Source organism: Macrotis lagotis, chromosome 4 (assembly GCF_037893015.1).
Source record: "Macrotis lagotis isolate mMagLag1 chromosome 4, bilby.v1.9.chrom.fasta, whole genome shotgun sequence".
Classification (NCBI taxonomy): domain Eukaryota; kingdom Metazoa; phylum Chordata; class Mammalia; order Peramelemorphia; family Peramelidae; genus Macrotis; species Macrotis lagotis.
In genome coordinates, this window is record NC_133661.1 from 255390216 (window position 1) to 255415429 (window position 25214).

Genomic DNA, 25214 nt, shown 5'->3' on the forward strand with positions numbered 1-25214 from the left:
AACCGTATTCATCACTAAGAAGCTTATATTGTACTAAGAGGAATAAAATTCTCCAAGGACAGAAGCCTTTAGTGATGTCGCCATTCTATTCCTGCTATTGTTTGAACAAAACTCCCAAGAGATGTCTTCTTCTGTGACTTCATTTGTAATTAGCTCAATGATCTCTAGAGAGGCATTGTAATATAATGGATAGAACAGTGGAGTTGGGATCATAAGTGGGACTCAAGAGAAGCTGAGCACAAAGTTTTAACCTCTTGGAACCAGTGGTTATTAGCAGAATAATAAAAGGTAAATCCCCTAAGAGATGAGGACATGTACCTCATTTTTTTAATGGAAGTTAGGTGGGGAGCTACCAAAAAAGAGACTTCCTTTCTTCCTTCAACTTCTGCCTCTCCAAGTGATGCTATACTATGAGTAAGTTTTACTCAAAAAGAATACCTGGAACTTAAAAATACTGCTCCACCTTAATTTCAAGAAGAGGATATTTTTTAAGGATGATGTAATATATGACAGTCCAAAAATCTGAAGCCAATTTTGAATCTGAGACTTGTAAAGTTCACTGGCATAGGCTGCTTCTGTCCTAGATATCAGGCACACACCCTCTTCATTTTCTAGAAACTTCCTTATCATATTCCTGCATTCCTGATTTTATTCGGTTTTGTTCAGTAGTCTTTCAGTTGAATTTGACCCATTTCCTTTTCTAATCAATCAGGGTTAAGTGACTTGTCTAGGGTCACCCAGCTAGTAAGTGTCTAAGATCAAATTTGACCTCATGAAGATGAGTATTTCTGACTCCAGACCCAATATTCTAAACATTGTACCATGTAGTTCTCTATCCCTTTTTGATATACCTAGTCATTCCCCATTTTCTCTGCCTAAGACATCAAAGAAGAAAAACCAACCAGAATTATCAGAGTGAGAATGTTATCTTCTTACTATAAAATCATGGCCTATAAACTGCCTCAAAGAGTCTTATGACTATGAGGACAAATGCTACCTGCCTATACCTAGACCAACTCTCACCAACATCACTCTTCTAGAAGTGATGAAGAGTGTACAGGAACTGAGTGTGCTAAAGTCTAAGAATAGACTCTTCTCTAAAGAAACATGACTGACCTTCCACCCTTCCACCATTAAACCCATCAGTATAGAAGGTGGCAAAGTGGATAGAGCATTGGACCTGGGAGTAAGAGAGTTTTAGGATTTTTCAGGGACTCTGAGAAATAAAGTGAGACTTTTTTAAAAAATGCATTTTACCTCACAGGAAGAGAGGGTTTGACTTGAGACAGCTGGAGAGGGATATGAGTAGGGAGGACAAGGGAAGAAAAGGCAAGCCTGCATTGGGTTCACTGTTACCTGAGAGGGGCAGCTATATAAGACCAGATAAAATGCTCAATTTCACCTGAGCATGAGGTGATCATGAGCAGAGTTGTCAATTACACCCTTTAGAATGTGACCCAGAGTACTTCCACAGATTCTAGTTTAAAATTGGGAAATATTGAGCAAAAGAAATGAATATACAATAAAACTAGGTGGTTAGGACACATCTGCTAAATCTCAGAATTGGCTGAACCTTGGGGACCAACTTATATATCCCTTTTTAATTTCTCATACAAATAGTTAAGAAGTCTTCTAGTGACGAACAACTGAGGAACAATTTTCCTGATTACAACTGATTTCACTTTTGAAGAGCTCTAATTGTTAAGAGGCTTTTTTCCTACAGCAAGTCCAAATTTGCCTCTCTTTATCTACCATCCAACAACAAATTACACGATCTAATTACAGGGGTGGGGGTAGGGGGGTGGGGAGGCTTGTCCACCAGACCAGAAAATATTTTTTCCCACCCCACCCCAAATGGACTATCCAATGCCTAAAATTCACATGCTTTTTCAGCAGTTATAACCCTAAGGAATTCATGGGATCATATAGATTTAGACTGAAAAGGATGACAAAAGTCGTCTAGTCCAATTCCATCATTTTATGGTATATTATCAGTGACGTAAAAAATTCTACAAAGTACAATACCTTAGTTAGTCAATATACTAGCTGGGTGATAACCCAGTTGTTACCCCTAGTTAACTGAGAAAAGGATCCAGAGGAATTAGGTCACAGCATGGCCCTTGTAGAGGGGAAATGGTCAAGAAAGATATAGAACTTGACATAACTAGAAAGCAAAAGGGACCTGAGAAGGGGGGAAGGACTCTAAGGGAACACAAAAGGCCTAAAGTTGAAGAATCAATGAATCTAAATTATATCCCTCTTATTTTGCCTTGGACCACATTGCTTGTCCCAGTATCTCAGGAACCAACACAGACCCTGGCTCCTGTGCTGTTTAGCATTTTTAATCAATGACTTGGGTGAAGCAGATGAGGAGAAACTTGGAGGAATAATTAACATATTGGATGATAGAGTATAGTAGGTCAAAAAACCCCCAAACAACACCCCCCAAAAAGCACCAGTTTTTTAAATGGAATCTTTCTTGAAATAGGCTCTCTCTGCCCTAGAAATGATGATGATGATAACAATAATATAAATAGCTAGTATTTGTATAGTACTTTAGGGTTTTTGTTGTTGTTCAGTCATTTCAGACTTGTTCTTGACCCCATTTGAGGTTTTCTTGGAAAAGATACTGGAGTGGTTTGCCATTTCCTTTTCTAGCTCATGATGAAGAAACTGATATAAATAGGGGTAAGTGACTTGCCCAGGGTCACACAGCTAGGAAATATCTGAGACTAAATTTGAATTCATGAAGAGGAGTCTTCCTGATGCCAGACCCAGCACTCTACCCATTGTACCACTTACTGTATATTCATTTCTTTGGCTCAATATTTCCCAATTTTAAACTAGTTCGGAGAATGTTTGGAAGTGCTCTGGGTCACATTCTAAAGGTGTGATTGACAACTCTGCTCATGATCACCTCATGTTCAGGTGAAATTGAACATTTTATTTGGTCTTATATAGCTGCCCCTCTCAGGTAACTGTGAACCCAATGCAGGCTTACCTTTTCTTCCCTTGCCCTCCCTGCTCCTGTCCCTCTCCAGCTGTCTCAAGTCAAACCCTCTTTTCCTGTGAGGTAAAATGCATTTTTTAAAAAAAGCCCCACGTTATTTCCTCTGAGTCCCTGCCAGTCCTAAGACTCTCTGACTCCAGGTCCAGTGCTCCATTCACTTTGCCACCTTCTATACTGCTGTTTCCTCATTCCCTTGAGTCTCAATGTTCTATGATGTAAGTATCAGTTCTCACCCCAGCCAGCTATCCGGTTTGCTAAGCTCCATAATTGATCACAGGATATTTAACTCTCTTCCAAGTAGCTATTTAGCACCTGCTGACAGGACTCTGTACTAGACAGACCAGTTCAAGAGCCAAGTGGCTTCACCCACCCCTAGAGGTAGGGCGGGGGCTCTATCTGGGCAGCTCAGTAGCTGGGCTGAAGTTCAACTACCCCTAAGGAAGGAGCCTATAGGGTTTCCTCTAGATTTGGTCCATTAAACCACAAGAAGGCACAACTTCTAAAAATCCCTTGCAAAAGGTGATGGTTCTTAGCAGATACGACTCATCTAGATAGTTCCCTTGCCTCACCAACCCCCCTCCCCCCAACCTCAAAAAGCACACTGGAGTAGGCAAATCATATTCTTCTCTTTTTTCCTTCTCATAGCTTTACTTTCCAGTATTCCTTCTTCTAATACCATGTTTTTTCTCATCAATTTTTTTTTTTTGGCAAAGCAAGAGGGTTAAATGTCTTGCCCAAGTCACACAGTCCTCTTGACTCCTGGACTGGTGTTCTATCTACCGCACCACCTAGCTGCCCCATGTCCTCATCATTTCTTAACCACTGTCCAATAAGAACCTGCTAGGGTAGAATTTTGCACTTGAGAGCTGATGTTCTGTGTTTCACAGACCTTAATCCATCAAAAAAAAATAATCACCTTATGGTTGCCAAAAAGATTTGCTAAGGTCTTCTTCTAAGTTTCTACTGTCACTCCTTTTCCCCCTGCTCTTCTTAACCCTTTTGGTGTAAGAAAGAACCTGGAGTTGGATGGATGGGAGGCATCCAGCTGAAAAAGACCTAAGTATCAGAGGCTTACCAGTGCTAGGACTTACCACAGATGGTTCCCAGACACTAAAGTCAAGGTAGATAAATACTTCTGATGCTAATGTGCCCTTGATAATGTATGCAGGTGCTATTGCCAGACAATTCAGCCAACTTGCTCTCATAAACATTTTTTTTTGTTGCCAACTAGAAAGGTCAGTGTTGCCAGTTTCAATATTTTGATAGATTCAGAAAGCAAGGCATTATATCTCCAGGACAGAGGTCAGAGATTCTTAGCAGTTGGAAGAGACTCAGAGGTCATTAGAGGAATAAAATGACTTTCCCATGGTCTTAGAGCTAGTGAGCACAAAACTGATACAAACCCTGACTATCATCCTGGGTCTTGTTCTGTTATTTTTATTGTCACAAAGACCAATAAGGGTTGTCAAGATTCTACCCTGTTTTACTCAATCTACTTTTCCACATAAGGATTTGTAGAGGGGACTCTTCCTTTGATTACCTTCAGACCCTTTGTGGACTGCCTGGGTGATAGTTTTACCTATGACATCCCTGAAGGATCATTTCTCAACAGATAACAATGAGAAGGGAATAGTACAGGCCACCCTACCATATATATTGATGATTAGGAGCCAATTGCATTGGCCAGTATCATGGTGAACTAGCATATTACCTCCCAACTATAATGGTGATTTGGATCAAAATCTATGACCATCTATCCATGTTAAAAAAAAGGCATTCCTATCGCATAGATAACAGGTTTCTTTGAGAAGAGGATGTCTTACTTTGTATCCATTATTTAGTATGCACTGGGGATTAAAAGATAAAAATAAAACTGTCATCAAGGAGCTTGTATTCTTATCAGGACAAACTTGTACATGTACATATGTATAATGTAAATACAAAATTATTTCAGGGAGAGGTAAGTTTTAGCTTGGAAGGGGTGGAATCAAAAAAGTTCTTATGGAAGGGGTGGCAGAAGAACTGAGATTTGAAGGGAACTAGGAATTCTAAGAGACTGTGAATATTCTAGTTATAGGAGAAAGTCCTTACAAGTCTTTCCAGAGCTGAAATAAACCTCCTGTTACCTTTGTGATTTCATTCATGCAGGGAAATCTCTAGTGAGAGAATCTTGCAAATCAATTGCTTTCTTGTGATTTATGGGTCTAGAGGTTGTCTGGGATACTAAGAGAAGTGTGTTGTCCAGGATCACAGGATGAGTTTGAATGCAGCTCATCCTGACTTGGAGACCAGGACTTTATCTGCCAAGTCACACTGCCTCTCTTGGACCTTATCCTGAATTGACAGATGAGGAAAGAAGACTCATAAAGTCTAAGCAACTAGCCCAAGGTCACAAAGCCAGGAAATAAAAGACCCCAGGCCTTCCTGATTCTTTAGATACTATCTCACACACCACTGCTGTGACTTGAAGACCAGGGTCTGGAGTTGCCAACCTAGCCTCCAAACAACTCTTCTTCACGTAAACTTATTCCTTGCTCATGCTTCATTATTCCAACTACTTCTTCCAATTGAGATTTCACATACTGAAAGTGATATTAAGCTTTCAAAGGGTCTCCATGGTTGTAAAGAGGAAGAATATTCAATTGTTCCCTTTCTTTCTCTTTCCAGGGCATCATCCTAGTGACAAGGAAAGGCCTGCACAAGGTCTTCCCAAAGAAGATCAAAGACTGAGAAGAAGACCTATTTTGGCCTTTCTCACTATAGTCTTCCTCATTAGAATGTAAGTTCCTTGAGGATGGGCTTGTTTTTTGCCTTTCTAGGTATCTCTAGCACAGTCTAGGTTTAGCACAGTAATTTACACATAGTAAATATTTAATAAGTAGTTGTTGACTGACAACTGCATTGAGGAAAATGTTCCCAATACTTTCTCTCAATAGGCCCCAATGAGAAACCCTAAAGGGTTTGCTCTAGTTTTTTTTTCAGCCCTACTTCTTTCATCCTTCAGTGCAGGTCAAGTACCCAGTGAGCCCCTTTCACTAGGACCCTTTCTGTAGGTCGTTTCTATTTTTGTTTCTGTTCACTTAAAAAAAATTGTTTATTTTCAGTTCCAATTCTCTCCTTCTCCCTTCCCCCCCCAACTAAGAAGGCTAGAAATAGGATGTCCATTATACAGATGAAGTCATTTTCAGGTCTGTCTTAAGTCTTTTCTTAAGGGGCTTGTTTCTGATCTTGTTTTTGCATTTATTTGGTTTTTTTGTTTGTTTTTTGTTTTTTGCTTCAGTCCAACACTGCCTAATCACTTTTCTCCCATTCCCCCTTTTCCCACATTCATTCTTTCGACACTTATTGAGCACCTATTCTTAAGAGAGCAAAGTGTTAGGCATACTGCCAAGAAAGAGGACTTTTGTTCTCTTTGAGGAATTTAGGGAATTATCCCTTCTGGGTTTTGTCAGAAGAGGCAGTTTTGGAAGTTGGGAATGGGGTGTGAGGGTGTATCTAAAGAAAAGATTTTTCAAGCTAATAGATTTTTGTGGTTCTGTGGACTGAGAGAATAAATAAATCATGAAAATGGCCTAGACTCAAAATTCTCTCCTCATCTATAACTTTATTCTCATTAAAATTCACTTGAAAATCTTAAAAATCTGATGTCATCATCCTTTAAACCTTAAGACTTGGCAGCTGCTGGAATTGCTATCTGTGGCTAAGATCATATGCTATCAACTGTTTGGAGGAAAATGGAAAGCCTACTCAAAGCTAACAGCTGGGCATTTGGAGAGACCAGGCTAACTCATTGAAGTTTTTGGTTGTTTGGCACCATGGAGTACCTCCAGCATGAAATACAGCAGTTGCACAAATCTGCGTGTGTGATATCTGACCTCCTGAGGCTTTTCACGTTGTGTTACCATTTCCAACAACCTGGCTTCTGAGGACTCCCACAATCTTGTTCCACCCTCTCTAACCTTATCTCCTACTATTTTCCTTTTACATATATTTCAGCCAAATTGGACAATCTGTTATTCCTTGAACACTAAACACATCTTCCTATCTCAATGCCTGGCTCATGTTATTCCTAAATTCTGGAATGTCTTCTCTTGATTCACCCTTCCCCACCCCCTTTTCAACCTAACAGCTTACCTATTTATCCTTCAAGGCCTAACTCAAATGCCACTTTTTTTTAAATGAAGTCTCTCAAGATCCCCTAAGTTAGAAATCTCTTATTTGATTTTATAGTATTTTATACTCTTCTCATTTATTTACATTCTAATTACTATTACACTGATGACAATGTACAAGTTAGAGACCCTTTTAAATAATATCTTTGTATGAGCCCTGCCCCCCCAAAGCCCCTCAGCACCTAGCCCGATTACCAAACAGCTATTTAGAAATGTCTGCTGGGGCAGCTAGGTGGCATAGTGGATAAAGCACCAGCTTTGGAGTCAGGAGTACATGGATTCAAATCCGGTCTCAGACACTTAATAATTACCTAGCTGTGTGGCCTTGGCCAAGCCACTTAACCCCATTTGCCTTGCAAAAAAAAAACACCTAAAAAAAAAGAAATGTCTGCTGAAGGAATGACAAACATGACCTGTTGTTCTTGGTTGCTCTGTCTCTTGGCCTCTGGGCTACACTAGTTTTGAGTCAATTATCCTTAGTGGGACAGTTCTTCAGTTATAAAACCTTTCCAGGATAAACCTGGTCTGGGGTGGGGGAAGGGATGTCAAGCAATCTTCTACTCTGTAAACCATAAGATGTCCATTCCATTTCTCTAAGAAGATTTCACAGTCTCCCTTAGAATCTCATTCTGGCTAATTACTCTTACAGTCAAAAAGCTCTTTCTGATGTCTACCCTCATCACATCAGGTGTCTTTTTACAAATACTTGAGTGATATTAATTCTTCACACCATTCCTTAGAAACTTCTAAACATTTTCAGTTCTATGGACAGCAATGGTGAGAAAAGTGGATTTTAACACCTAGGGAAGTGTCAAGGTAAGTGAAAAGATTTCTCCAAGGTCAGACAGTGACTCAGGGAAAAGAAGTCTTAGCCTCCTAGTTCCATGGTCTAATCCCATGACTACTCTTCTATAATCTTGATATTTGATCCTCAAACCTCATTTGAAGACATTAAAAAAATCAATGTGTTTTTGCCAGCTCCTGAATTCATCCTAGCCAGAAAGCCAGAAGCAAGGGGTTGGGCCATTTGCCCATCAGATCATCTAAATTTATAGCAATGTAGCTAGAAGGGACCTTAGAGACCAATCCCCTAATTTCGCAAATGAGGAAATTGATTCCAAGAGGGTGAGGTGACTTGACTTGCCCAAGGTCACAGGGATAGTAAGGGACAGAGCAGGATTCAAACCCAGGTCCTTTGATTCAGAAACCATCACTTTCCACTGGATCAAGCTGCATTCCAGTGGGCCTACTAAGAACAGAAAGGAGTGCTGCACTCAAGGTCAGAGACAGTTGCAACCTATGAAGATACAGAGGAATGTACTTCCTCTGGGGTCTCTATGGCTTAGAGATTCCTTGGGGTGCCCCAGTAGGGCTTACGTTTCTTCCTTGATCATTACCGGGCAGTCATTGAAATTCCTTCCTCTAGGGAAATTGCTATAAAAGAAATGCACTTCAAGTCCAGGGAAATCATAACATCCCTCCAAAAATGGATGAGTTCAATGCAGGTCACTCATTTACACTTTGCAATTCACCTGTGCACTGTGGCGTGAAAGCCTGCCATTTCCCAGCCCAGCAGACACTCACTCACTTAGTGCTGGCCTGGTTTGGCATGTTGGGCAGTGCCTCCTTTCTATTCTTTGGAAAGGAGTCCCCAGAGCTGAGAGAAGCTGCTCCAATCAGTCTGTGCTGCTTCACAAAATCTTGTATGTTGCACCTTTTACTTGAAGCAGAGATTCCCCCTTAGCAACATCCTAATTGCCATAGCACTTCTGGCCCAGTTTGGGTTCCCTCCTCAGCCCCTGCATTGCTCCACCCACTATGGACTTATACAGCCCAGGCAAAGGGAGGGCAGATCAGAGAAAATCTTCAGAGACTTTGATGCCTCAAACCTGCCTGGTTACTAGTAGCAGCAGCTCAGCTGGAGGCAGACTACAATCTTTTCATTTGACTCTGACTGTCATTGTTTGGGCTCTCAGTTTTCCCGTGGGTGAATGGGAGACAGTAAAGTCTTACAAGTGGTCCAATCCATCTATGGAATAATATAATGCTTTTTTCTCTTCCTTTGTAGTCTTTCCAGCTTTTTCCATCCAGAGATAATGTTAAAAAAAATTCATTCTCCTATCATTCAAGGACAGCAAGTCACTGAAGCAGTGGAAGTGCATCAACCTCCCCAGATCTAATTTAGGCCAGGTCTATAGGAAAAGAGCCCCAGCATGAATTTACCCAAGTGACCAAGGTGATTTCTTATGCAGCTGTCCCCAGCTGCCTCCTCTCCTCAACAATCTAAGCCTAAGGAGTCTGTGTGATTCTTGAATCTAAGAAGACTGCTCTCCCTGCTGTGAACCTCCTTTTTCCTTTTCTTCCACATGTGAAAATGGACAATGTTGAGAAATGACCCTCATTTCAATTTTTTAAAAGGAAATGTTGATTTACCTAGCAACAGTGCCCAGCATCCCCAGAGGTACTCATGAAGCACATGGTGTTTGAAAGTGCAGGGTACAGGTGAGATTGAATCTAGAGGGGGATGGGTGCCAGGTAGTACATCAGGAAGGAGATGCAGAGGTGAGAACAAAGAAGGGTCTAGGTGTCCCATTACTTTTCTCTCACCTTCTGACCTAGCTGCATAACTTTATACAGTTACTAGAGCAAGCAGAGCTTGTTGTCAAAGTGGATGGCCTAGAGATGGCCTACCTCTGACCAAGGACATGCTTCTGGTTTTGCTACAGAGATGCAGCCAGCTAGAGGATGAAAGTAACTTCCTGGCACATAGACAAATGGGGGGGGGGAACTGGTCACTAAGCTACAAACTTTTGAGAAGGCTCAATTACCATTTAGAATTGACTGCATTATCAATTGGATGTTTCTTTCTATCTCAAACCACTTCCCCCTCCCCCAAGTCCTCTGCATCCTTTAAATATTAATTGGGGAGCATGTGTGCCAAGCTGTTACAGGAAATAAAGGGAAACAAACCAGATCTTTGGATGGGTTTAGACATTCCACCTTGAAGACAGATCCTCTTAATTTGCTTAGTACTGCAAAGCACACAGGCAGCAACCAGGGATCTATCTAGTCTGCATGGAAGCAGGAGTTAAGTTGCTTTGACAGAACTATGGAGAAAGATTCATATCTGAACTTAAAAAAGGTTAGGAAGAGTCCTGCAAAATGTTAACTTTCATTCCCCCACTCCCCTAGCCTCAAACATAGCACAGCCAAATAGTAACACAGCCACACCCAAGAGTGTACACACAAACACACACACACACACACACACACACACACACAGAGAAGACCATTTATGTCTAATTTTGGAAACCCTTCAAGGGTTAAGAAAAATGGTTTCCTCTAACCCAAATAGGATAGCTCAACCCTGCCAGGATTGTACCAAAAAGGAGAGAATGAGAGACCAGTGGCAAACTCAATTCAAGTCCACTACCGTCTACCTTCCAACAGACAGTCTCTAGAAAGACCTAGCATTTTCCTCCACCAGTGATTTTAAATCCTCTTCCTAAGTTAAAAAAAAAAAGAAATGGGAGAGAGAAAGAGGAAGGAAGGTACAAATTGATGTGGACCACAATCATAAAAATCAGCCCTGGTACTCATTACCATCATCATCATCATTATCATCATCATCATCTGTCATCTCAAGGGCCTATTCCACCTGCCTGTAATAGTGGTTGCACCTAGTGTACAGAATTGATGTCCAGTGTTTCAAAGAGAGGAGGCAGGAGATTTCCAATTGGAGGTTAGTAGGAGATAATGGTGCAAGCCCAGACCAGATCTCCAGTACCAGGGAGGTCTCCTTCCTTATCTGACAGAGAGGAGGAAGAGGAATGACGGTTGAGCAAAAAGTGGTCTCTGGGAGATTTGCTTGTCTACTACAGTGTAGCTATTGTAGTCTGCCCTTGCAGAGGAAAGGAATACAACTTTATGGAAGGATATTTCACTCAGCAGCTTCCAACTCTGGGGTTATCACCCCAGATTTTTTTTAATAGGCTTTTCTTTGGCGAGGGAGGGGACAAGCTTGGGGCACTTAATCAATGGATGAAAATATCAATGTTCCTGGGAAATTCAACAGATCCATGAATGACATACCTTGCCTTCCCCCAAACAGTTTTGCAATAGAAGTAAACAGAGCATGCTGTATGAATGACCGGGACTCTTTCCTAGCTCCTTCATGCTTTTGGACTTCTGTCCCTTTCGGTGGGCCCCAGTTATTTGGGGGAGGGGAAAGTAGAAAAGAATAAAATTGCCTGGGTCCTATGGCAGGGAAGATCTAAAAAAAAAAAGAGTCATACTTCTTCCTCTACAAAGCCCTATTCTCGGTTTCCCGAATGAGGGGGTCACATCGTGGGGTGATTTCACAACCTGGATACACGATTAACACACGATTAACGATCAAGGTTAATTATCAAAAGATGAACTGGAAAAGTGGGAGGGCCTGCGGTAGATGGGGGTGAGGAGAGTAGAAGAGAATGGCTAATGATCAAAAGATGAACTGGAAAGTAGGAGGGCATGGAAGAGAATGGCCTCGGGGAAATAAAGGGGAAGGAGAGGCTAGGGGAACACGAGAGAAAAGCTGGATTTTACCTGCCAGGCTGTTGTAACAGTCGATCTCTACGGCTTCCACCGTCTTGCTCTGCTCCTCGGTTAGGTGGCCCAGCTTGGCCCCGTGGGCGGTGGAAGGTGCCTGGGTGTCCTTGTCCCGCTCCTCCAGAGCTGGCAGCAGTCCCTTGAGCTCCAGGAGCGCCCGGTGGTATTTGCCGATGGCTTCGCGGAATTTCTTGTCCTTGTAGCACTGCGCTCCTTGGTTTTTGAAATCCTGGGCTCTTTGAAGAAGCTCCCCGAGATCCGTCGCCGCCCCAGCCTGGCCCCGAGGGGCGCTGCCAGTGCTGCCACCGCCGCCGCCGCCGCCCGCGCTGCCCAGAGCAGAGGACTTCAGGGGCTGCTGCTGCTGCCCATCCCCTGCCAGGCGATGGCTGGCACTCAGCTTCGCTCCGCCCGAGCTGTTTCTCTCCATGCCCCAGTCTCTGCAGTTCACCGTGTTCAGGCTCGCCAGCTCACTGCGATCTTGCCAAGCCCTCCGGGATTCAGAAGCCCCAGAAGCGAGTCTCGGAGCCCCCAGTCTTTCTACAAGCCGTGACACTCCTTGGCTCTCTTTTGCCCCTTACTCCCATTCTTCTCTCCCGCGGCCAGAGCAGCTGGCTCCTTCTCCTATTCCTCGCCGCCCTCCTCCTCCTCCTCCTCCTCCTCCTCCGCCCTCCTTTCTACTCACCCCTCCCCGCCCCCGGATCCCCCCGTTCCTCCCCCTTTCCTCCACCCCCTCCAGCAACCTGCGAGGCTGTGGTCGGCCTCCGCTGCCTTTATTGCCGTGGTGCTGGGGATCGCGGGTGTGATTAGAAGGATGATAATTATTGTTGACCCGGAAGGAGCTTGCACACCGTGGAGAGGGAAGAAAAATGGCAAAGAAAGCCCAACTCTCTCCCATTCAATCCAACCTTCAAGGCAAGGTCTGAAAAAGAGGGAAGGAAGGAGAGGGAAGGGATAGAGGAAGAACCCGGAGAAAAAATAAAAACAAAGCACAGGGAGGGGAAGATGGCCACGCAAAGTCTATATGTGCACACACCGAATCAAACATGCATGCATGTATGTATGTATGTATGTATGTATTTTAAGATAGTTGAGCCTGGAGTAGGTAAGGATGAGGCAAGAGAAACCAGATCCATCACCTTCTTGCCATTTGCAAGACAATACCGTGTTCTTAAAGGGAAAGTTTCCCGTTTAGGGGTTCCGAGTTGTGGCTAGGGTGTGAGTTTGCAAATACACATCTCTATCAAGTGCCTATCCAAGCGCGTATGAATTGGTTTAGATCGAGGTGCCTCTGGTTACCTCCCCCCTTCCCTTTGTTGGCAACTAACTGGAGGTTTCCTCACAATCTTTGACTTTAGAATTAATACTGCTTGTTAAAGGTTCTGCTTTTGAAGGTGTTTTGGTTTCCCACCCCCACAGACACTGTCCAGGACTACATCCATATTGGGGAGCATCCCATCTTTACAAGACGAGCCTTTAAAAGCTTTAAATTAATTATGATGCTCCCTAATAGGGATATATCAACAACAATAATAACAACTATCATTTATATGGAGGTCCAGTCTTTTCAAAGGGCTTTCCATATTTATTGCCCTTTTTGATCTTACGACAACTTGTGTAGGACCAAAGGACAGACACGATTATGGGCAAAGGAAATGGGGGTATATCTGAGTTCAGCAGCAGAGCATATACTAGGTACCAAAAAAAATCTGTTGATTGCTCAAGGTCATATAGCTGATATATGCCAGGGCAGTTCTAGAATGAAGGCTACAGGTGGGAACTGTTTTTTCCCCATTAGAGGAAGCTGCCATGTTAGAATTATTATTAACATCATTATGTTCATTGTTAATAGTAATAGTAATAACAGCCTACATTTATATGACACTTTCCCCTACTAAAATCCTACTTCAATGCCTCATCATGGCTTGGAGATGAATCTGGGTTCTCAAAAGCTGTAGCATTAGAGCACAGGTCTTGGCAACTGAACCAGAAAGGTTTCAATTATAGGCAGTGACGGATTGGATGTCCCAGTACCAGGAGCCTAGCTGAGTTTGGAGAGATTCATTACCAGGTTGACTGCAAAGCAGAATTTTTCAATCATAATTGTGCCAGAAGACCACTTAGGTCAGGGCAACTTGGCAGCTCATTGTTTTTGGAATCAGGAGTCATGGATCTACTAAAGAAGATATGAGTTCACATCCTACTCACTAGGTGAGTAGATGCTTACTGTGTGAGACTCTGGCCACTTAATCTATCTCAGCCTCAGTGTCCTCATCAATAAGAGGAAGATAATAAATTTCCTTCCCAGGATTGCTATGAAGATAAAACATTATAACATATGCAAATTATTTTGCAAACCTTGGAGGTATATATACTTGCAAACCATATTATTATCATCTACAAAATGATAAAGAGGTTAGGATTTGCAACCAGATGGGTGGAGAGTAGCAACACCAACTATCTTACAGATCCTAGAAGTATTCAAGCACTTTACAGTTACAAAACACTTTACAATTACACTATTTTCATCTTATCTTCACAAAAACCTTTTGAGGTAGGTAATATGAAAATTACCATTTCCCACTGTATAAGTATCACATTCTCAGAGATGTTAAGTGACTTGTTTGAAATCAAATACGCACACACACACACACACACACACACACAACAGTCCCTCAACATCTGTTTACCCCAAGTCCAACATTCTTTGTTCAATAGGTCAAGAACCAAGGGGGAAACTTGGAAGTTGGAAGTTGAAGAATAAGGATTTTGAATTTTCACTGAAAAAGAATATTTAGGCTTCAGGAAGAAATATTGAGGAATAATATCAGAAAAGCCAGGCCTGGGGCTTGGTTAGTGACAGAGCCAAAAGATGAATTAGGTCTGCTAAGTCATTTTAAAGGCAAGAAGCCCAGAAAAGAAAAAAGTTTTTTTTTTTAAATGCTTTTTTAGGGGCAGCTAGGTGGCATAGTGGATAGAGCACCAGCCCTGGAGTCAGGAATACCTGAGTTCAAATCCAGCCTCAGACACTTAATTATTACCTAGCTGTGTGGCCTTGGGCAAGCCATTTAACTCCACTGCCTTGCAAAAACTAAAAAAAAAACCTTTTGTTTTTTGTTTCTCACAATCCTCTCACCTCATGGTCTAGAAGTTAATTCTTAGACTTTGAGTTTGGGGAAAAGACAACAGGATATAAAACCTATTATGATGTTATGCATTAAATACAATGATAATAGCTCATTTTTATATATGCTTCTCTACAGTTTAAAAACCACTTTCTTTTGAGGTGATAGTGTTAACATTTCTTTGTTTTTTTTAATAGACAAAACAATTAAGGTTTAAAGGAATGGATGATTTTTCCAAATATGCCCAGAAATTTCAGAAACAAGACTAGGATCAAGGTCTTTGCAAATCCAATACTCCATATGCATCAAACCAGACTGCTTGAGAATTAGTTTATTAGATGAATGTGAGCCAAGGTACCCACACCACACCTTCCTAAAGTATATATCTTGATTGTACCTTTATTTAATAGCTTGATACTTCTCTGTTTTGTCATCTATTCGTATTAATAAGTCATATTTTCACAAGGATTTAAAGTTTGCAAAACATTTTATATGAATTACTTCATTGATCCTGGCCACAACCCTGTAAGGCAGCCATTTTATCCATTTTACAAATAAGGAAGTTGAGGTTTAAAGGCAATATAACTTGTATATTCTCATATGCTAGTAAATATTAGAAGCAAGATTAAAACCCAGATCTTCACAACTCTCAGGTATAGTGCACTCAGTTATACACTAAACTGTTAAGACAATTTAGGATTCTCAAAATCGTCCTTCAGGGCAACTAAGTGGCACGGTGGATAGAGCACCAGCTCTGGAGTCAGGAGGACCTGAGTTCAAATCTGACCTCAGATACTTAATAATTACTTAGCTGTGTGATCTTGAGCGAATCACTTAACCCCATTACCTTGCAAAAACTAAAAAAAAAATACACAAAAAAAACTGCCCTTCAAACACTAGGCATGAATGAAAATAGGTATAGGGGCAGCTAGGTGGCATAGTGGAGTACTGGCCCTGGAGTCAGGAAGAACTAAGTTCAAATTCAGGCTCAGATGCTTAATAATTGCCTAGCTCTGTGACCTTGGGCAAGTCACTTAATCCCAATTGCCTTAAATAAATAAAATTTAAAAAAAATAGGTATCAATGAGAATTCATCAAATGTGTCTATGTTAGTAACTTTTATTGTCTGATATAAAGGTTGCAGAAAGATTGAGAAGAATAAAGACAGAATAGTACTGTTCTGACAATTTGGATGTCATTATTGACCTTCCAGGATACAATTTCAATAGAGTGATGAAGATGTAGGCCACATGACTAGGGCAGATATGATCATATCTATTATAAGCAAAGCAATATTCTCGGCACTTAGTAAAGTTGTAAAGGAAATAGAAGACACAGCCCCTGTCTCTTAATCAGGGGTGGGGAGTGAAGGGACAGAGACATCTTCTATGTATTTTATTTTCATGGGAAAATCAGTTCAGGCACAAGGATCATACAAAAAGATTATAGAAACTTTACTAATTATAGTCAATTTGAATAGCTAAATTCAGGTAAAATGAATGCTGAAAGTCTTTTTAGAGGAAGTATATTTGGAACAGAATTTTAAAGAAGAAAACATGGTGTAATGGCAAAGGCAGCTATATATTTCCTACTATATTGATTTGGATCAGAGTTATTTATCTACTTCTCAACTTTGTATTCATATTAATATTTCTCTGGGCTTGTGGTTGTGGTTCAATTGTTTTTCAGTCATGTCTGACTCTTCCTGACCCCATTTGGGATTTTCGTGGCAAAAATATTGAAGTAGTTTTGCCATTTCTTTCTCTACTTCATTTTACAAATGAGGATACTGAGGCAAACAGGGCTAAGTGACTTGCCATTAGATTTGAAGATGAATCTTCCTGACTCCAGGCTCCTCTGCCCTTTAAATATATTTTGTCCTTCTATTTCTAGATCGCTTCATATAATGGTCTAGTAGCCACCAATATGCCACCTAGCTGCCCTCTGGCCATGTTACTCCATGCTAATAGTTTTGTTTTTTCTGTATTTATGTTAATTTACCCCTCTTTCTGTTCATTTCCTATTCTTCTCACTTTGTATTTTTGGGTTTCTCATTTTCCTTTCTAAACAATTTTGGGTTTGGTCATGACCAATCAAAGGTATTTTGATTTTTTCTTCTAATTACAGTTTCTCTTACAGTTTGCCTGTGAAAAATCACAAGTTTTTACCCAACAGGATTCAAAAGAAGACCCCTCAATATAAAAAGATTACATAGGTCACTCACTTCACTTGTGCCTCATCTTCTGCCTGCTCTTTGACCAGTTTCCATCCTGAACTCAGTCTAAGGGTATGCTTGGATATTTCCTCAACAATTAATAACATTTTAATATATTTTTCCATCAACCAAACTCATCAAATGTGATTTATTTAATAAACTGAAAAACTTCCTTTCCCAACAGAAGTTATATCTCTTTTCATTTTAGTCTCCTAGGATTAAATAAATATGAAAATACTGTCTATATAATTAAAATAATAATAATAATAATAATAATAATAATAAAAACAAATATATAGATAACTGTTTTGGATATGAGAATGATCATAATTAGAATGATGATGTCATTGAGAATAAAAAGGTCTTTTTACAAGAATCTTCTTCATATTAAAGATTATCATAGTTTCAGAAAGATAAATCCTGTGCTTTTTTTTTTTGTCTTCTCCAACTATGACAGGAATACAGTGTCTTCGCATTCTATTAAGTCATTACTGGTTTTTTTTAAAGTTTTTCAAGGCAATGGGGTTAAATGACTTGCTGAAGGTCACACAGCTAAGTAATTATTAAGTGTCTGAGGTTGGATTTGAATTCAGGTCCTCCTGACTCCTGGGCCAGTGCTCTATCCCAGTGTACCACCTAGTCACCCCTTAAGTCATTACTCTTAATAGTCTTTTTTCAGATAACAAAAGTCACTTTGTGAATTCACTTGATACAATTGGAGAGTTCTTACAAGAATGTTCTTCTCCATGGCTTATCTCATATATTCTCATAGATCAAAAGCAAAACTCACATTCCTCCAGACTCTACAAAGAGAAGCAATAACAATTATAAGCATGATTTTGATAGATTATTTTCTGCTTAAAAAATATGTTTTTATAACTTATGTGAAAGTTTTTGAAATAAGGGCTATACCTATGTTCCATGTTTATGTCAATAAAATAACTCATGAAATATTTAACTTTTTATTCCTAATTTTACCTGCTAGGGAAAATGTTATATTCTCATTCATTCCACTTTTTCCCTTTTCTTCAGATTATATATTATAATGATCATATTATTAATTTTTAAAATGTAATATCTAGAATAATTATATTATTTTATTAAAGATCATAATAGTTCCAGAAAGAACCACTCTTCCTAGCTCTGCTCATGCTAATCTTCATTTTCTCTCCTGCCTTTTCTACCAGCTCCACAATGATATCTTTCATCTAGTTTTTCTTTTCTTCCAGATTTTGCCTCCAAAGTGGGTCTGTGTCACAGTTATATTTATCGTTATAACCTGAAAATAGTTATTCATTCATTAAAGAAAAGGGAATTCTTACTGTACATCTCTTGCATAACAAGTATCTTAGATGTGAAACCCTGATGACTAGCATTGGGACTCAAGGCTGAGCTCTGTTTCTTGGACCTCCCACCTGTAGATCCCTCTCTTAACTCAAACGAATATGTTCCAAACTAAACTAACTAATATTCTCTTGCTCCCAAATCAGCTCCTTTTTTGAATTATTTTCTATTACCAGTATATTAACTGGTAATTTTTTTCACTTGAGGCAAAAACAGTTCAGTGAAGTAAGAAGGGGTTTAACTTGTTATTGTTGTTCAGTCATTTTAATTGTCAGCCTCTTCGTGACCCCACTTGAGTTTTTCTTGGCATAGATACTGGAATGGTTTGCCTTTTCCTTCTCTGGCTCATTTTCCAGATGAGGAACTGAGGTAAATATGGGATAAGTGGCTTGCCCAGGATCACACGGCTATATCCTTCTCCAGATCATTTTATCATGAGGAAAATAAGGCAAACAGGGTTAAGTAACCCACCCAAGGGTCACATAGCCTTTAAGTGCCCAAAGCCACATCTAAACTCAGTTAAGTCTTCTGACACTAGACCCGATACTCTGTGCACTGTGGCACCACCTAGCTGCCCTCCGAGCAAGTGGTGATGCGGAACAGAGTCCAATTGTGGGTACATCAAACTAAAAGAAAAGGTATACAAGCCTTGCTGCAATCAAGATTTTGGCAAAAGGCAGGCTCCACAAGACAAATTCCACAGTGACAGAGCTGTGGAACTGGAAGGTAATCTGTAAGTAGTACTGCTCCAGGGCTGCCTAGATCATTGATGTCAAACTCAAATGGAAATATGAGCTACATTTAGTAACTCATTTATAGTTTACAAACATAAGGATCCCTGCTACCCTATTGACTTTGTCATCCACATATTAACATCATTTACATTCCACTATATTTTTATTTTGTTAAATGTTTCCCAATTATATTTTAATCTGGTTTGGGCTGCACTTTGGGAGTACTGGGGCCATGGTGGGTGGTGTTTAACACCTAAATTACAGTCCACCAGAGCACCAACAAGTAAGGAATGGTAAGTAAGGAAGTAAAGGATAGCAGCCACAATGAAAAAGAAGTAGTGCCCCTACCCCCAACTCCATAATGGTTCTCTGCAGTAAATTCCATTTGTTCTATGATACTTACAACTCCCCCTTTTTCTATCATCAGCACCACTATCTCATCAGTCATCCAGGCTAGAACTAATAGAATCTTCTTTGACCTTTCTTTTTCCCTTTCACTCTAATCTATGATAAAAACGGATCCATTTTTCCAATCATTCAATTATTGGTTAAGACCCTATGAAAGAAACTGTACTAGGGGATAAAAATATAAAGAATATATAGGGAGGTTCTCATTTGTATTTTCTCCCATGAATTAAAAACTGGGGCTAGTCATGGGTTTGAGAGCTCTCTTCTACCATAGGATCCCAATTCTGGGTATCCTATGGATCCCAGACTGGGTTTCTACATATGGCAAGTGATAGGTATCCCAATGGGTAAACAATTACCTTCTTCCAAAATCTGACTCTTTTGCCTTATACATGTATGGATAATAAAATAATTATACATATATATGTATGCATAATCATCTTTGCTTATAGACTCCCAGTCCTAAGACTGTCCAATAATGCTTTCATTGTGTTTGAAATTTCCAAATGGAGCTATTGTCTACTCTACCTCCCTTCATGGTCTCAGTCATATTGAAGTCAAGTTGAATCCCCTGTGCCTCTAAGGACAGCACTGCCATCACTAATCATGTCACTAAAAAAATAAAATAAAATGAAAAGTTTCAATAGTTACTAGAGTTTTTTTAGATTAAAGAGAGTGAACAGATATATAAACAATAACAATAATAGTGAGCAATTAAAGAATAGATTGTTTAAGGAAACAGCTGCCTAAGCTGCTGGCAATGGGAAATAGAATTAACTTCTTTCCCTGAGTTCAACCTTCCCACAAAGAGAGGAAAAATTGCCTACCAGTTTAACAAAGATATGAAGTTTGAGATGACTTTTTTTGACAATCAAGTGAGGGGAAAACAAGAACAAACCCTATCAGTTCAACTTTGATGGGAAAGGACATTCAATTTCTGATTTCCTGCATCTACCATAGAACCTCATCAAATCTCAGTAAGAGAAAGGGAAGTTGGATATCAGGGAATAGAGATTAGAGATTGGATACCCCATTCTGCCTTGCTCACAGTTCCTCACTCATAGTAAGGAACAAGACTGATTATGACTTGTCTCTCCCCAAAGCCTACACAACCATAGTCCCAGAAATCCAAGTTTCAAAGACATCAAAGAAATTCCAAACAGGTGAAATCCAGGATAGCAATTGTTTAAAACTTATCTCCATAGCAGTGCTTTCTGTGCTGGGAGCTGGAGTAGAAGACCAAATTACTCCTCAGGGACAAAAAGTTTTCAGTCCTTACAAAAATTAACTGGGGTGTACTCAAAATCTTCAGTTATACAACACAAGCATCAAAATAAATATCAACCCTTTAAAGTAATAAGAGGGATTATCCCATAATCTCTCCATGTTACTACTAAAGCAAAGTGAATATTAAGAATATATGTAATAGATTTAACACTATACAAAGTATTACTTGACAGGATACTTCACTTCAGGAACTAAATCTCTAAGTTGCATACAGGACACATGCTATGAACACAGCATAAGTTCATAAACAAATAATAAAATAGGAACATAACTCAAGCATGCAATAATTGACAGGTTCATCAATGAATATGAAATTACATACAAGGTACACTTTACATGGGCAAGCTCTCCTGTTTTCAATCTGACTTTATGCTAATTTGGTCTGGTCACAATCTGAACTTGGGATACCTACTTGGCCTGGTTGATGGTATACCTGATAAATAATATCATCATAGGTTGTAATATGTTCCTGGACACCTAGCTAGTAGAAATCCCAGTCTCTGTATAATGATTATACCCATTCACAGGGCTCACCAAAAGCTAAGACTGCCCAACATTTATCATTTTCCAGTTTTGTTATCTTGACCACCCTGATGGATGTGAGGTAGAATCTGAGGAAAAACTTTCATTTGCATATTTTTAATTAGTAGAGACAGAAAATTTTTTCCTCCATAAAGTTATATAGATAGCCTGGTTTTTTTTTTTTCCTTGAGAGCTGTCTGTTCATATCTTTAGACTATTTCTCAGTTGGGGAATGACTTTTTTTTCCCAATAAATTTGTATTTGTTCCTTATATGTCGTGGAAATGAGACCCAATTCAGGGAAACTTATTGGAAAGATTTTTTTTCCTCTCAGGCAATTGTCTCTCTTTTAATCTTATTTTCAGTTACATTTCTTGATTGTAGCCTAGTCCCCTGGGTTTCAACATATAGTTTTATTCCTTCTTTTGGGATCACCATAACTGGGTCACAAAGTCTTTGGGACAAAGCATGTATATCCATCTTCCCTGACCTCTAATGTGTTTGCTAAATTCATGTCACTTTGCATTGTTAACCCTCCCTGGAAGGAAACATTCAAAGCAGCATAGGTCAAAAGATGTCAATCCATTAGAATTTTATCACAGTCTTGAATTTTTCAGTGATAGTCCACTCAAAAGAAAAGAATATTCACTTGTAAATAGTATAGTGAGTCTTGTGTTTTGTTTTGTTTTTTTTTGGTTTTGGCAAGGCAATGCCACTTAAGCCCAAGGCAATTATTATTAAGTGTTTGAGGTTGGATTTGAACTCAGGTACTCCTGACTCCAGGGCCAGTGCTCTATCCACTACACCACCTAGCTGCCCCAGTGAGTCTCATTGTTAATGAAAACTGCTGGCAAAAAAAGTTTTGCTCGGATCTGCATAGACCAATGCTGGGACAAGTGTAAGAGAATAGATTAAATCTTTGAAAGTATGTTAAACTGCCTATACATCCAGATGGCTTTGTTAGTTAACAATTGGGCATTTCTAATCCTTCTGTTTCTGGATCCCTTCACACAATGGTCTAATAACACAGTTCCTAAATTAGATATGACTATCAAACTCTAGGAAAAAAAAAAAACTTTGATCTTGAGTATTCTGTCCATGCGGTTAAGTCAGGAGTATTTCTATCTTCTCCAGGATGGTGTCCATGCCGTGTGGTATGACTCATATACTTAACCAAAGTTTTGCAAATCCACCACTTTGACACTGTCAATTTTCCTTAGCCTATCCAATACTTTCATCAGTCTCTCTTTATGAACCCAAGAGCCTTGGGAATAGCAGTGCCAAAACCCATCTTTCATTATTATCCTGGGAAGCAACCCTTGTGGAGCTGCAGCCCTGGCAACTGTTCCTGAGAGTGTTACCACCAAATCTATTGAAGACCCAGAAAAGAAAGTCCTTGCTTGTCATTGCCAAATGATTTAGCTTCAGAAAGTGGTATGATTATTATTAGTGAAAATGATATTAGCATTTCCTTAACATCTGCACCCTACCATGAGACCTACATAGTTGAAACTTTCTATATGTATTATCTCCCATGTTAGACTGAGTTCCTTGAGAGAAGGTACTGTTAGTTTCATTTTTCTTTTTACATTCTATCTCTTAATAGAGTGCTTTGCATAATGTAAGTGTCTAATAAATATTTTATTCATGTATTCGATTTATCTATAAGTTATAGTTCTAGTGAGTTGTTGGCTTTGAGATGTTAAGTGACTTGCCTATATTATACAGTTTGATTTTTTTTTGACTAGATAAAAGAGACTCCTCTGCCTTATATCTTATCTAGACTTAATCACTTAATGGACATTGCCTGAGTCAAACTGAGACCTCCTAAAAATTTCAGCTTAAAAAGGCCAAGGTCTCTCATTGTATTTAGAGCCACCTCTAATGCTCCAGATCCATATCTGGTCACTGGACACAGATGCTCCAGAGGAGAAATTGAGGCTGATGCTTTTGCTTAGCCCTCCTTCACTTAAAAACAATTCACACACATGTCTTGGGCATTACATCACCGATGTCATGATTCTTTTCAAGAACGAAGGACAAACAATAACAATAGTCACAAGTCTTTCTAACTTCAAGACTTTCTATCTATAACACGATAGTGCCTCTCAAGCTATTAGTAATAATAATAACAGCAACAACAACACTAGGTCTAGGAATCAGGAAGACAGGAATTTGAAGCCAGCCTCAGACACTTGACTCTTACTAACTGACTTTGGACAAGTCGCTTAACCTGATTGCCCTGCATCCAGGACCATCTCCAGTCATTCTGATCTGTATCTGGCCACTGGACCCAGATGACTCTGGAGGAGAAAGGCTGGTGACTTAGCACATGGACTGGGGTCACAAAGAGTTGGACATGATTAAACAACAGCCACAATACAGGAAGCAGTTACCTTTTGGTGAAACTATCTTGGGATCCTGCTAATGTTGTCCTGGTAATGAAGACCAATTCGATTCTTGTTTGCCTCCATCTACTCTTATTTTTCACTCATTCTAACAGAAAATGAAGTCTGCACTAGTCCTGCCCTCCCTCACATCCTCCCACCCATCATCCCTACTCCTTACCCCAACTCCTCTACAGGCTAGGTAACTGACATTTGGAATGGTTATCTCATTATGTGCAATTCTGAGTTTCTTGTTATGTACTTGAAATTGTATTAAAATTAGATAGCTCTTGAAACTGTGCCAGCTCTAGCTAATTAAATGTATATGACTAGATTAGAAAGCAGAGGACAACCCAAAGGGAAATGATCTAAATTATTGAGGGTTTGTAAACCAATTTGGATTTTGCTTGTACAAACTAACTAGGGGTTTGGAGCCACATATCTAATAAAGACAACAGTTTATTAGTTTGCTTTTAAAGTTGACCAGAGGGAGAGAGAGAGAGAGAGAGAGAGAGAGAGAGAGAGAGAGAGAGAGAGAGAGAGAGACTAATCCATGGGAAGATGCTTGTGGTTGAACAACACTAGAGGTAAGTTAGCAAAAGAAGGCAGTCTTTTTTTCTTCTCTCTGAAAGGTAACACTGAGTTATAAAGAAAAATGCACCCCAGAAAGGGAGTGAGTTGCTAGGGAAGCTCAGCTCATTCAAAAAGTAAAAATGAGTCCCTCTGGCAAGTCCAAAGCTCTAAGCTTAGAGTTGATTGGAAGCCTGGCCTGCCTTACTCACCATCACCACCTAGTGGTTTTATGTGGGGGGAGGTTGGTTATTATTTTGTTATTCCCTAGTCCAATGCATTATTCTTGTTTCCAATCCTGTTCCTACCTTGCTTATTCTTTCTCTAAACATAAACTATGTTGTTGTTCAGTCATTCAGTCATATCTGACTCTTCATGACCCTGTAGACTATAGCATACCAATGCTGTCCATGGGATTTTCTTAGCAGAGATTCTAGAGTAATTTGCCATTTCTTTCTCCAGGGACAAGCAGAAGTTAACTGACTTACCCAACATCATAGGACTAGTGCCTGGGGCTGAATCAAGTGTCTAAAGCCAGAATTCAAATCTAGAAAGCTTCTCCAGTATCTCTGCCATGAAAACTCTAAGGAAGCATTGTCTTTGTCACTTATTACCCATGTGACCTTGGCCAAATCACTTACCTACTCTGGGTCTCTTTAATGAATAAATTAAGAAAAAAACATTTGCTGTACTCTTACTCTGTTCAGATTATTGAAAAATTCTGGAGATACAAATATAAAAAAGAGACAGACCTGTTTTCCAAATGCTCACATTCCAATAGGGATTCAGTGGTTTAGTTGAAGGTAGAATGGAGAGACATGATGGAACCATTCTAGAGTAATTTTCCATTTCTT

General features: G+C 39.8%; 1 protein-coding gene and 1 long non-coding RNA gene across 3 annotated transcripts in view; both read right to left on the minus strand.

Moving 5' to 3' along the window:
* TTC9 (tetratricopeptide repeat domain 9) overlaps positions 1–12401 on the minus strand; it is a 52949-nt gene extending 40548 nt beyond the window's left edge. The window contains exon 1 of the mRNA XM_074235830.1: positions 11770–12401. Coding sequence (XP_074091931.1) covers positions 11770–12199 — 430 coding nt within the window. The 5' untranslated portion in view covers positions 12200–12401. The remainder of the gene's footprint in view (positions 1–11769) is intronic.
* A 117-nt stretch (positions 12402–12518) lies between these two features.
* The window catches only part of LOC141520377 (uncharacterized), a 137936-nt gene continuing 125240 nt past the window's right edge, over positions 12519–25214 (minus strand). For both annotated transcript variants that reach the window (XR_012477604.1, XR_012477603.1), the window contains exon 3: positions 12519–12691. This is a non-coding gene — a long non-coding RNA (uncharacterized LOC141520377). The remainder of the gene's footprint in view (positions 12692–25214) is intronic.